The following is a 12,895-nucleotide window of genomic DNA, read 5'->3' as shown; positions in this document are numbered from 1 at the left end:
CATCGCAGTGATGGAGCGCGTGCTAAAATCTGTTCTTTTCCTAGGCTGTTTGAGAAGAAGGTCACTGCTCAGTGGGTGGCACAGGAAAGAAAGGGCCCTGTGCCCTTTCTAGGTGTCTTCTAGGGCAGTGGTCCCCAACCCCCAGGCCACGGACTGGTACTGGTCCGTGGGCCATTTGGTACTGGACCGCAGAGAAAGAATAAATAATGTACATTATTTTCGTTTTATTTATATTTAAGTCTGAACAATGTTTTATTTTTAAAAAATTACCAGATTCCCTCTGTTACATCTGTCTAAGACTCACTCTTGATACCTGTCTCGGTCACGTGATACGTTTATCCATCCCACCCTAAAGGCCAGTCCGTAAAAATATTTTCTGACATTAAACCGGTCTGTGGCCCACAAAAGGTTGGGGACCACTGTTCTAGGGCAATGCTGCAAATAATGACTCCACGGCAAAACCTCAGGCACATTTGGATTTGAGGTCTTCACTCTCCAAATGCTCCTAAATCCCACAGGCAAATAGCAACCATTCCTATTCAAGAAGTAAGGCATCATTATAGTGTGGCCCAACATAAACCAACATCCAGGAGCCTCCCAGCAGCCACCTCATCTCATTCCAAATGCCACAGGGTTCATGACTGTTGCCAAGAGAGCTGCCCTGCTGACAAGGGGGGACAGGGCCAATCTCAACAAAGAGACTCTCCCGACCAAACCCAACTTGACATACAAGCCCTCTTTCCTGTTTTAAGGTTGGGAGCAGTGGAGAAGCCCACATGTCACTGGACCAGTTAACCTAGATTTTATGGCATCAAGCGTGCTCACAAAGGGCCTTGTACATCTATTTTGAAACACATAAAATACACATTTCAGAGAATCCTGGAGGCCTTTACTGTGGGGACTTTTCGATTTAAACAGAGCAACTTTTTTTTTTCCTTTTCAAAGGAACCACACCAATCATATCAGTCTTTTATTTTGTTTCAACTTCACTAATTTAAAGCAAAAAAGTTTCAAAATTTGATTTCCTCCTGTCATTGCCCGGAAGCCTCCTGAAGCTTCAAGGCTCCCTCACGATTAAATCTTCACACTTAGAAGATCCCTTGAGCAGGAATAACAGCCAACACAGACTGAGCATTTACTGTTCCCAGACCCTGTGCTGCGCCCTGCACACAGATACACACAGAGGTACTGCAGTGCTCCTACCTGGGAGGAGAGGGATGCCACTGAGTCTGCCCACGTGACCTGGGCAAAATACTTCACCCTGCCAGCCCTGTGGGCTCATCCCTGAAACAACAGTGTCTCACTCCCAGGGTCGATGCAAGAGTGAAGTGAGTTGACCAGTGTGCAGGACCTGGTACACAGTGAACTCAGTAACCATAAGCAGATTAGTACATCACTGACTCTTCCCAGCATCTCCAGGGAGGTCAATGAGGAAAAAGCTCTACTGGGTTGCTTAGCTTTGCTCACCAGCCTCCCACCATGGGGCAGAGCTGAGATTCGTCCCTGGCTCACCTGCCATGTGGGCCCCTGCCTCTGAGCAGCAGATTCCAGGCTCTGGTGCTGGCTGGTCCACTTTGCCAGGGTGACATGCTGCACAGCATCCCCCCACCCCGAGTTTCACACCCCAGGGCTTTCTTGCCTGTCAATGGCAGAAGTCATTGGACATTCATGTCTCTAGATCTACTCTAAAATTTTGTGATTCACAAGGAAATGCCAGTTAAAACAATAATAGCATTTCCCCTTCTCAGACTGACAATATTGTTAGTGCTATTTAAAACAGATCAAACATCTTTATTGTTTTTGCAAGAGTTCAGGAAAAGGAGCCACCACATACCGCTCCTGCTGGAAGGAGTGAACTGGCACAGCCCTACTGGACAGAAATGTTTTCACAGGCATAACAAGCCTTGAAGACTGGGTCACAGCCTCTGAACTGCCTTCTGTGTCCAGGAGTTCATCTTAAGGCACTTGTTACACCTGCAGAATGCTGAGGGCACGGAAGTGAAGAGTGTGGCCCTGGGGTCTCCATGTGCTTGGAGCCCCCCCTCACTCACCATGTGACCCGGGAAGGCAACTTAACTTCTGCCCCTCAGTCTCCTCCTGTGTGGAACAGAGACTGACTGCACCCTCCGTCGTCAGGCTGTTATAAGGGGACGTGTGTAACTGTAAAATCCTCCTCCGCCGTCAGGCTGTTATAAGGGGAAGTGTGTAACTGTAAAATCCTCCTCCGCCGTCAGGCTGTTATAAGGGGACGTGTGTAACTGTGAATTCCTCCTCCTTCGTCAGGCTGTTATAAGGGGAAGTGTGTAACTGTGAAATCCTCCTCGGTCGTCAGGCTGTTATAAGGGGAAGTGTGTAACTGTAAAATCCTCCTCCGCCGTCAGGCTGTTATAAGGGGAAGTGTGTAACTGTAAAATCCTCCTCCGCCGTCAGGCTGTTATAAGGGGAAGTGTGTAACTGTAAAATCCTCCTCTGCTGTCAGGCTGTTATAAGGGGAAGTGTGTAACTGTAAAATCCTCCTCTGCTGTCAGGCTGTTATAAGGGGAAGTGTGTAACTGTAAAATCCTCCTCCGCCGTCAGGCTGTTATAAGGGGAAGTGTGTAACTGTAAAATCCTCCTCCGCCGTCAGGCTGTTATAAGGGGACGTGTGTAACTGTAAAATCCTCCTCCGCCGTCAGGCTGTTATAAGGGGACGTGTGTAACTGTAAAATCCTCAGAAGTAGACCCAGCAGAGCAGGTGCTGAGGTGCTTGATTGCTACAGCATTATTACACCAAACTTGCAAACTTATATCCAGATACAAGGGGCAACCAAATCAATTAAGACATAAGAATATTATGCAGCCATTTAAGAAAAATCACAAAATACAGTGACACAAGAAAATGTTCATCCTATAATGGTATAAAGAAATGAAAAGAAACTGGATAAGAAAGTGAACAGGCAATGCAATCGCAAATTTGAAAAAAGAAAAACACACAGGTACAAGCATAAAAGTGCAAATTAAAAATACAGGAAGGGAGGAAAAACAAAGGAGCACGGTTGTGGTTTCCTGCTGGATGGTGGGACTTGGGACACTTTTTTTCTCTTTAATACTTTTCAATATAGAAGGGTGGGCAAAGGGAGGTTTACAGTTGTAATACAAACAAATACTGTGTAATACAATAATTAACAGATAATAAATACAGGAATAAACTCTGTGTTTTACATGCTCACAACTGTACACCTACTTTTGCCCATGTATATAGTCTTAAAGTTCCCCCAAAGGGGTATTTATTTCATAAGTAAAAAAATAGTAATTGCCTTGGCTGGATACCTCGCTCCAAAGCACAGAGGTTGCCAGTTCAATCCCCGGTCAGGGCACATACAGCAGCAGACAGATGTTCCTGTCTCTCTCTCTTTCTTCCTTCCTCTCTGGCTAAAATTAATAAATTTTAAAAATGTATTTTTAAATAGTAATTGTGGTGGATTTTTTTCAAGTGTCTGACTTGGATTTCAATGGCCACCACGCTGCCCAGAGAGAACACTGCTTGCTTCAATGTTGTGACACAGCACACACAGGAGGCCACCACGCTGCCCAGAGAGAACACTGCTTGCTTCAATGTCGTGACATAGCACACACAGGAGGCCACCACGCTGCCCAGAGAGAACACTGCTTGCTTCAATGTCGTGACACAGCACACACAGGAGGCCACCACGCTGCCCAGAGAGAACACTGCTTGCTTCCATGTTGTGACACAGCACACACAGGAGGCCACCACGCTGCCCAGAGAGAACACTGCTTGCTTCAATGTCGTGACACAGCACACACAGGAGGCCACCACGCTGCCCAGAGAGAACACTGCTTGCTTCAATGTCCTGACACAGCACACACAGGAGGCCACCACGCTGCCCAGAGAGAACACTGCCTGCTTCAATGTCCTGACACAGCACACACAGGAGGCCACCACGCTGCCCAGAGAGAACACTGCTTGCTTCCATGTTGTGACACAGCACACACAGGAGGCCACCACGCTACCCAGAGAGAACACTGCTTGCTTCCATGTTGTGACACAGCACACACAGGAGGCCACCACGCTGCCCAGAGAGAACACTGCTTGCTTCCATGTTGTGACACAGCACACACAGGAGGTCACCACGCTGCCCAGAGAGAACACTGCTTGCTTCAATGCCGTGACACAGCACACACAGGAGGCCACCACGCTGCCCAGAGAGAACACTGCTTGCTTCCATGTCGTGACACAGCACACACAGGAGGCCACCACGCTGCCCAGAGAGAACACTGCTTGCTTCAATGTTGTGACATAGCACACACAGGAGGCCACCACGCTGCCCAGAGAGAACACTGCTTGCTTCAATGTTGTGACATAGCACACACAGGAGGCCACCACGCAGCTCCCAGGCCTGACTCTCCCAGCAATACTTCTGTGGCAGATAAAAACTTTTTTTTTTTCTTCAAAGGCCTTCAGAGTTTCCACCAAAAAGTCTCAACTTATTTAAATTAATAATCATGCTAGCAGCAGAAGCTACCCTTTACTGAGCACTTTTCTATGCTAGGGACTGTGTTATGTGGCTCAAAAATTCTAACTGTGTTTGATTTTTCAAGTATCTTCCCACTTGCTGTGCGTTTTCCCCACTCACAGGTGAGGAAATTGAGGCTCATGAAGGCTGGTTCTCCCCAGTCCAAAGCTTAGGAGTGACAAAGGCGGACACTGAACCCAGGTCACAAGCATGCTCTTACCTACTAAACTACGACCCCTCCCTCCCTGAATCAAAATATGTAGTACAGCCCTGGCCAGTTGGCTCAGTGGTGGAGCGTCAGCCTGGCGTGCAGGAGTCCTGGGTTCGATTCCCAGCCATGGCACACAGGGGAAGCGCCCATCTGCTTCTCCACCCCTCCCCCTCTCCTTCCTCTCTGTCTCTCTCTTCCCCTCCCACAGCCAGGGCTCCACTGGAGCAAGGTTTGCCCGGGCGCTGAGGATGGCTCTGTGGCCTCTGCCTCAGGCGCTAGAATGGCTCTGATTGCGGCAGAGCGACGCCCCAAGATGGGCAGAGCATCGCCCCCTGGTGGGCAGAGCATCGCCCCCTGGTGGGCATGCCGGGTGGATCCCGGTTGGGCGCATGCGGGAGTCTGTCTGACTGCCTTCCCATTTCCAGCTTCAGAAAAATACAAAAAAAAAAAAAATGTAGTACAAAGGGTTTTTGAGACACACAAATGTGTGGGACCATTGGGTCTAAAGCAGAAGTAACTTGTGGGAATTTCATTTAGCCAATTAAGTGTGCAAGAAGTTGAAGTAGGAAGTGTTCTTTTAGAGCAAAATGATTCTGGAGATAATCATTAAAACTGAAAGGTAAGTAAACTACACATTAGAAATAAAGAACTCTGCATACTGCGGTTCTTTCCCACAATCCCGTGTCAATATGGCATTAACATAGGGCTCTGCACCATTCACATGTCCTAAAGCAAGGAAGGAAGGTGCCCCGTTTAGCTGGCTATAAGGAATAAAGTCAGAAACCACCTTGGAAATCCAAAATGATATGTCTGTGCACTGTAGTTCTGTTCATCCCGCTGATACGAAATTTCAGGGGGCTCTTACCAGTCAAGACAAACATTATAATTACGGTAATATACCAACAGAAATAAAGAACTTCTGACTTCATCTAGATTAATTTACTCCTTTGAGATTTTCAATTCCACATTTTGACAAGCATTGCTTACATTTTCTATAGTTGCTTAGTTGAACCACAATGTACTTTTGAATGATTTTTGGTAATTAGGAAATGCATCACAGTCATAAGCCATTTTCTATGGCTGTACAATTAGTACTACCTCTGATGAAGGCATAAAATTTTAAGATGAAATCTGGTACCTGAACCATATATGGAAATAGCACTCCCATCCCTAGTAACTGCTTTTCCTGGTTAACTACACTTAAGAAAAGAAAGAGTTCATATAATAGCTGAGTCCGTTTTGACCTCTGAGAGTTGAGTTCGTCACAGCCAGTCCCTTGAAGCTGCCTCGTGTCCTCAGACAATAAGGAGCCGGAAGCAGAGGTACTCACCCGCACTGCTTCAGACTTCTTGTGAAACATCTCCTCCATGTTCTTTGCCAGCTTTTTCACCAGCTGGAGGCCATCAATTTCTTCTATGGCAACATCCTTCTCATACTCTTTGTATTTCTGCAAGGAAGGAGGGCAACAGTTAAAGGCACATGATACCACAAGCACCACACCCATGATGTCACAGCAACTCTACCTATAAGGAGTAAGTAAAAGTAGAGTTAAAATATGACTGTCTGTGTTGGATTTGGGGAGATTGGACTACCTTTCATGGTTACTAGAACAACTAGGGAGAAATATAAAAACTGGCTCTGACTCTCTTGGACACTTAACTTACATTCAAGAAAGGGATAAACCCTAATACAAATTAACTTTATGTCACTCACCCTCTTCGGTTCCTGAAATCAACACTCTGGACTTCCAATCTCACCACAGTCTGCTATTCTTCTGCAGGACTTCCCTGATTCATTAGCTATCCTGCAGCCAGCACTGCTGAAAACTGACTATGCCAGATGTCCATAAAATAAAAATGAAGAAATTCAACATTTGTATTTTATTTTTCCTTGAATCACTAACTTAACTTTTCATGGCCAAAGACTGAGGTCATAGGGAAAAATAGTTTTAAGGTTATGAGTCTCATGTATAAGTACAGTAGGAGTCACCAAACTACAATCCTTGGGCCAAATCCAATCCATCACCTATTGCTATAAATAAAGTTTTATTGGGATAAAACCATACACATTTGTTTACATCTTTGATCAAGTTAAGTAGTCACAACAGAGACCAAATGACTCACAAAATCTAAAATATTTACTCTCTGTTGCTTTACAGAAAAAGCCACACAGCTCTTGAGCTAGAATAGGAATTAAAGAAAGTAACATGGCAGAGCACCTTATAAACACTTTATGATCGTAGAGTTCTTGCTATGGCTTTTAGTAATCCCATTCAATTATGGAGGACTTCATATGGACCTTCTAGGAGCTCCCAGAAAGGAGCATGTACAATAAGTGCAAAAATTTCTTAATCTGTTAGTCTGTTCATAAGGGACTGATTTGACCCAGAGTTCTCCAAAATTCTCAAAAATAATTTTCATTTAAAACACATCACACAGCCTGGCAATGTATCTGTCTAAACCAGCAGTTCTTAGAGTGGCCGAAGCCCCCTTGGACTAGTAGTCCTTGAGAGCCTTTCAGGCCCATTAAGTCCCCTTGGTTTCCAACAGCACATATATGTAAAGTCAGAATTTCTTCATAGCTTTCAACAAATCATAATGGACTGAACACAGAAGCAGATATGAGAATCACCTGTCTCTTCTTAAATCAAACATTACAGATCTTTGCAAAAATGAAAAAAATAAACCAAAATCCTTTTGTTTTAGAAAATAGATTTACTTTTCATAAAATGTTTTTTTATGTCAACATGGAAGGAGCTTTTATGTTTTGAATTAATTTTTAAATTTCTTAGGTTTAATTTCTAATATGGAAAATATCAATAAACATAATTAATGCATACAAGCAAAAGGTCTTAATAATCACCTCAATATTTTGTAAGACTGTAAAGGCATCCCGAAACCAAAAATCTTGGTTTAACTAAAGATTTAATATTGGTCCCACTGAAAAAATACATATTTTATCAATATAAACCTTCCATATAGAATTCCAAATACTTTTTTTCTTAGGTTGAAAGGAGAGGAAATAGTGAGACAGACTCCCACATGCACCTCAACTGGGATCCACCCAGCAACCCCTGTCTGGGGCCAATGCTCAAATAAATCAAGCTACTTTTAGCACCTGAGGCTGTCACATTCAGACTAACAGCCATCCTCAGCACCCAGGGCCAATGCTTGAACCAATAAAGACACTGGCTATGAGAGGGGAAGACAGAGAAAAGGGGGAGTGGGATGGGGAGAGAAGTAGATGATCGCTTCTTTTGTGTGCACTGACAGGTTAAGAAACCTGGGATGTCCACATGCTGGGCCAACACTCTATACACGGAACTAACTGGCCAGGACCCCAAATACCTTTAGTGTCAACAGAAATCCCTTACACTTAGGTAGCTATCAAAAAGGTTGAAGAACTGAAATATTGGGGACTTTATACTGCTCACAAAAATTTGGGGATATTTTTTCCCTTCATATTCATTTTGAAATATCTCCTAATTCTTCCCATAAAAATTAGGGGACATTTTATAGCTTCATGTTGATTTTGAAATATCTCCTAATTTTTGTGAGCAGTATATTTACTCTTATTTGTTGAGAAAACCTGAATAAGTTAATAATCCCTCATCCCAAGATCCTATTTAGGAAAACAAAGGGCTCCACATCTCACCTTGGCTCTAGTAACCTTACAGTCATTTATTTTTATTATTATTTTTTATTAATTTTAATGGGGTGACATTGATAAATCAGGGTACATATGTTCAGAGAAAACATCTCCAGGTTATTTTGACATTTGATTATGTTGCTTACCCCTCACCCTAAGTCAAATAAGATAGACATTTTTGAAGTAAAAAACATAATGACTTTTTAAGAGCAGGATCATTTTTGAAATATAAATATATATTTTCTCCCCATTTTATAAAGTAGAAGGAGGCTCAGCCTTTCCTTGGCCTAAGGCAGGGGGAGTGTAAGTGTATAAGAGACAGAGAGAGAAAGTATGTGTGTGTGTGTTACAAAACATTTCTCTCCCTAGCTTAGAGTCCTAAGTCCTTTGAGGCAATAACACTGGGTGTCCTGAAAAAAAAAAAAAAAAGTAGAGTTTGAGGACCGAGGGAGTGACTCTAAGGAAACAAATGTAAAGAGAGAATTCCTCTGATATTTAAGACAATATGCTAAGGTTGATGGTTCAATCCCCAGTCAGGGCACATACAAGAATCAACCAATGAATGCATAAATAACTGGAACAAGAAATCTTTCTCTCTCAAATCAATAAAATTTTAAAAAGTAAACAAAATTTTTAAGAAACTGAAATTCCTAGAGTCTGGGGCATCTGGCCACACAGTCCCGAGGGCTCACCAATGGACTCTTGGCAGAGGGCAGGAAGGGACCCTCAGACTAGGCATGGGGCCTCTCACCTGAACATCAGGTCCAAGGACTTGGCGTTTCTCAGAATGAAGGTAATCCTAAAGAAATAAACAAAGTGCTATTCTAAACCACCTGAGTCTGGACCGAGACGGACATCGGCCATAATATGTATAAAATGCTCTGAGCTGCTCTGTGTCTTCCTACAACGGACCATGAGTTGTAAGTGTCATGTTTCTCCCTGCTCCCTGAAAACATTCATAGAAATCTTACATGTTTGTCCCGAGTCTCTCTCTTGTATCTCACCTGGAAAACCAGTATTCCTTCTTCTAGTTTTCCCCTCTGCCTCAACAAGGGGGTCTTGGTTCCCCAAGACAAGAAGGCTGCGCTCTCCCTCTGACCCACCAGAGCACTCAGTGCTCAATTCTCCTGGCATTGTGACTTCTGTGGCCCAGGAGGCGAGGACAGGTTCTTGTGGTCACCCACTATCCCCCAGCACCCAGCAGATACTCCAGGACTTCTCTTGGTGAAGCTTGTTGCAGAACAGTTGTGATGTTACAAAACAAGGAACCAGGAAGGAGTGCAGTTGCAGAGTCCCACAGTTCTGTAAGGGTGACCTCCCCACCCCTTGGGAGGTGCGCTGGATTAGCCTGGGATGTGGGACTCCAGCCAGCCCCAGCCTGGCTCAAGCTAACAGCGTCCTCTGCTGTATGAATAAAACTTCAGTGACAATTACTGGAAACTTTCCCTCAAATTCAAATGCAAGCCAATGTCTTTGGAGCCAAAAATCCTGGGGTTCTCTGCTGCCTGCCAGATGTGCTCCAAAAGCCAACAGCCGAGACCCACTCATAGCCAAGGCTGATTCACTACCAAAATTACAAAGTTCAAGAAAAGGGAGTAAAACAAAACAAAACTAATGTCAGTCTAATATTGACAGAGTCAGTGAAATCAATCTCTGTCTTAAGTAATTCTGAAACTAACGCTGATCTAGAGACTTAAGATAAAGAAAACTAAAATGGATTTCACAGTTAGCCTTTACCCGAATCTTTCGATTTTTATACAGGGGGCCATTACTCTGGCTGTATCTGTTACATGTACGTGTTTCTCTCCCAGCAGACCTCTAAAAGGGAATCAATTTATTTCTCACTATTCCCCAAGTTTTCAATAAGCTCTTTCTGTGTCTTCTCTTCTGAGTCTATTCTGCGAGAAGGAGCCACTGACTTTTTGGAGGGCTCTCAGTCCCTGGCGGCCTAGCTACACAATCTCAGCAGGAAACTCTCTGACAAGCCAAGAATTTCAGATGTGGGACAAATGCAGCAGCTCACTGGACCCTTCCTCTGGCTGCCTAAGTCTCCCCTTCAGGACATGTGGAAATGGGTCCCCTTTGCCAACGAGCAAACCCACGCTGCTTTCTCTCCCTTCTGAGGAAGTTAGCCCATGAGCAAAAAAAAAAAAAAGAAAAAAAAAGACAAAAAATAAACAAAAAAATACTGCTTTTCAAGATATGTTAATGTCTGCTGGAATCTGGTCAGAACAATGTAATGCCTTGCTCTTACCAGGAAACATTACACTTTGCTGGAATCAAAGGATTTTGAAGAACAGAGAGATTAACCCAGTGATAGTCATTAATCAATCCCAAGCCCTTAGCTGTTTAGAATGGTGATATATATCAAAACCTTTAAAAACGTGCCTACAATATGAAACCAAGCATTTGACCTCCAGCGACCGGATAGAGTAAGCTACAACTATACAACAGAATTCCACATAGCCATCCCAAAACAGTATAAAAGAATGTAGGAAATATGCATATAGTGTGTTACAATGTTACATACAGTAATCAGTGACTTTTATTTTTACTTACTGATCTGCACACGTGGGTGCACATACAAATACTGCTAGAAGGACATGCCAGACGCTTATAGCTAGCTGTGCAATTCCAAATGTTTTTTCCCTTTCTTTTTTTGCTTACCTGTGTTTTCTCATTTTTACAATGAACATACACTGGAAATTAGAAAATATAGAAGTTGTAGTTATATGTAGAATAGCATATGGGCACCTAATAAACAGATTCCTTTAGGGGAACGGGATCCCAATTAGAATCTATGTAATTAAGCAGCATGTCTTCATTAGCAGAGCCTGAGGAAGTCAGTACAATGAGTCCTCTGTGCATCTCAGGCCCAGCACCGTGCCGGAAGCTTTTCACATATTAATTCGTCTAATCCTCACAGCTACCCTGAGAGGTTGGCATTATCCCCAGGTTGCTGATGGGGAACTGAGGCACAGGGAGGTTTAGGCAATTGTTGAAAGGCAAATGGTTAGGGAGTGGGTTTTGAACCTAGCAAGATCTAAACGTCTATTCACTTGGTCATCTGAACTTGGCGGGGGGTGGCGGGGAAAGGATGAAGGACTGACAGCCTAAATACTGGCAAGTGAAAAATATTTCACTGCCATAACAACCCCAGAATCATTGATTTTTGTAGCCAATGGTAGCTCAGACCCGCCAAGAGACAAATACCAAAAATGGGATATATCCTCAGTTAATGAGGGCAGTGGCTGCTCACAAGGCTGCTCCAATGAGCCAAAGCCACGTGGCCAGGGCTCTTTGCATGTCCCAAAAGTGGACAATATCCCTCCACAGGACCACAGAGGGATGAGCTTGAAGCCTAGCCTCAAAGGAGCAGATCAGTTCTTGACAATAAAAATGCCTGGAGCGAAAGGAACAAGCCCCCTCTAGGTGGCCCTGGAGTCTTCACTATAGATTACATCATGGCTGTGTTTGGGCTACAAACTGACGTTTGTTCTCCAAGGTACCAAGAAAGAGCTGGAGGCACAACACCCCAGGCTCTTTCCCCATGGCCAATGTTGCTTTGTTTTTCACAGCTTTTAAGGGTTGCATTAGCAATTACTTTGTTTCCTGTCAAAGCAGCCCTCCTTCCCTGGAAAAGGAGTTAGGAGAGTATCAGCAGACCCCTGAAAAAACAAAAAGAAGACAGAGGGAAAGATGAACATGGAAGAGATGTTGTGCAACCCGATTAAAGATTCAGGCCTGGCCCTGGCCGGTTGGCTCAGCGGTAGAGCATCGGCCTAGCGTGCGGAGGACCCGGGTTCGATTCCGGCCAGGGCACACAGGAGAAGCGCCCATTTGCTTCTCCACCCCTCCGCCGCGCCTTCCTCTCTGTCTCTCTCTTCCCCTCCCGCAGCCGAGGCTCCACTGGAGCAAAAATGGCCCGGGCGCTGGGGATGGCTCTGTGGCCTCTGCCCCAGGCACTAGAGTGGCTCTGGTCGCAACATGGCGGCACCCAGGATGGGCAGAGCATCGCCCCCTGGTAGGCAGAGCATCGCCCCATGGTGGGCGTGCCGGGTGGATCCCGGTCGGGCGCATGCAGGAGTCTGTCTAACTGTCTCTCCCTGTTTCCAGCTTCAGAAAAATGCAAAAAAAAAAAAAAAAAAAGATTCAGGCCTGGCTGGATTTGAATACTGTCTCCAGTACTCTGTTTATTTGTTCTGCAAGCATCTATTTTGTGTCTCTGGTATATCTGGCAGCATACTAGACACTGAGCACAATGATAAGTAAAGCAACATTGAAGAAAGCTGGCATTCAAAGGGTTAGGAGTGTTCTGATGAGGGAACAGGCAAAGATACAACATAGTAATAGATTGCACCAGTGGGGGTGGTCAAGGTAGCAACTTCCGTTTTGCTGGACTTTAAAAGGACAAGTAGGCTGGGAAGGTGGGAGACACAACAGGACAAGCATGCCTGGTAGAGAGAGAGGAAGGTGTGGAGATCCAAGGACAAGAAGTTGCCCCCTATTTCACTTTAGGGGC

The 12,895-nt window shown here is 44.5% G+C and overlaps 1 protein-coding gene across 2 annotated transcripts in view; it reads right to left on the bottom strand.

The window, feature by feature from the left end:
• The window catches only part of CACNA2D3 (calcium voltage-gated channel auxiliary subunit alpha2delta 3), a 1,028,076-nt gene that overhangs the window by 813,520 nt on the left and 201,661 nt on the right, over positions 1–12,895 (bottom strand). For both annotated transcript variants that reach the window (XM_066350330.1, XM_066350329.1), the window contains exon 3: positions 6,056–6,172. In XM_066350330.1, coding sequence (XP_066206427.1) covers positions 6,056–6,172 — 117 coding nt within the window. The remainder of the gene's footprint in view (positions 1–6,055; positions 6,173–12,895) is intronic.

The sequence above is a fragment of the Saccopteryx leptura genome, chromosome 10 (genome assembly GCF_036850995.1).
Source record: "Saccopteryx leptura isolate mSacLep1 chromosome 10, mSacLep1_pri_phased_curated, whole genome shotgun sequence".
Taxonomy (NCBI): domain Eukaryota; kingdom Metazoa; phylum Chordata; class Mammalia; order Chiroptera; family Emballonuridae; genus Saccopteryx; species Saccopteryx leptura.
Note: the sequence above shows the minus strand (reverse complement) of the source record. Positions and strands in the feature narration are given on the sequence as shown.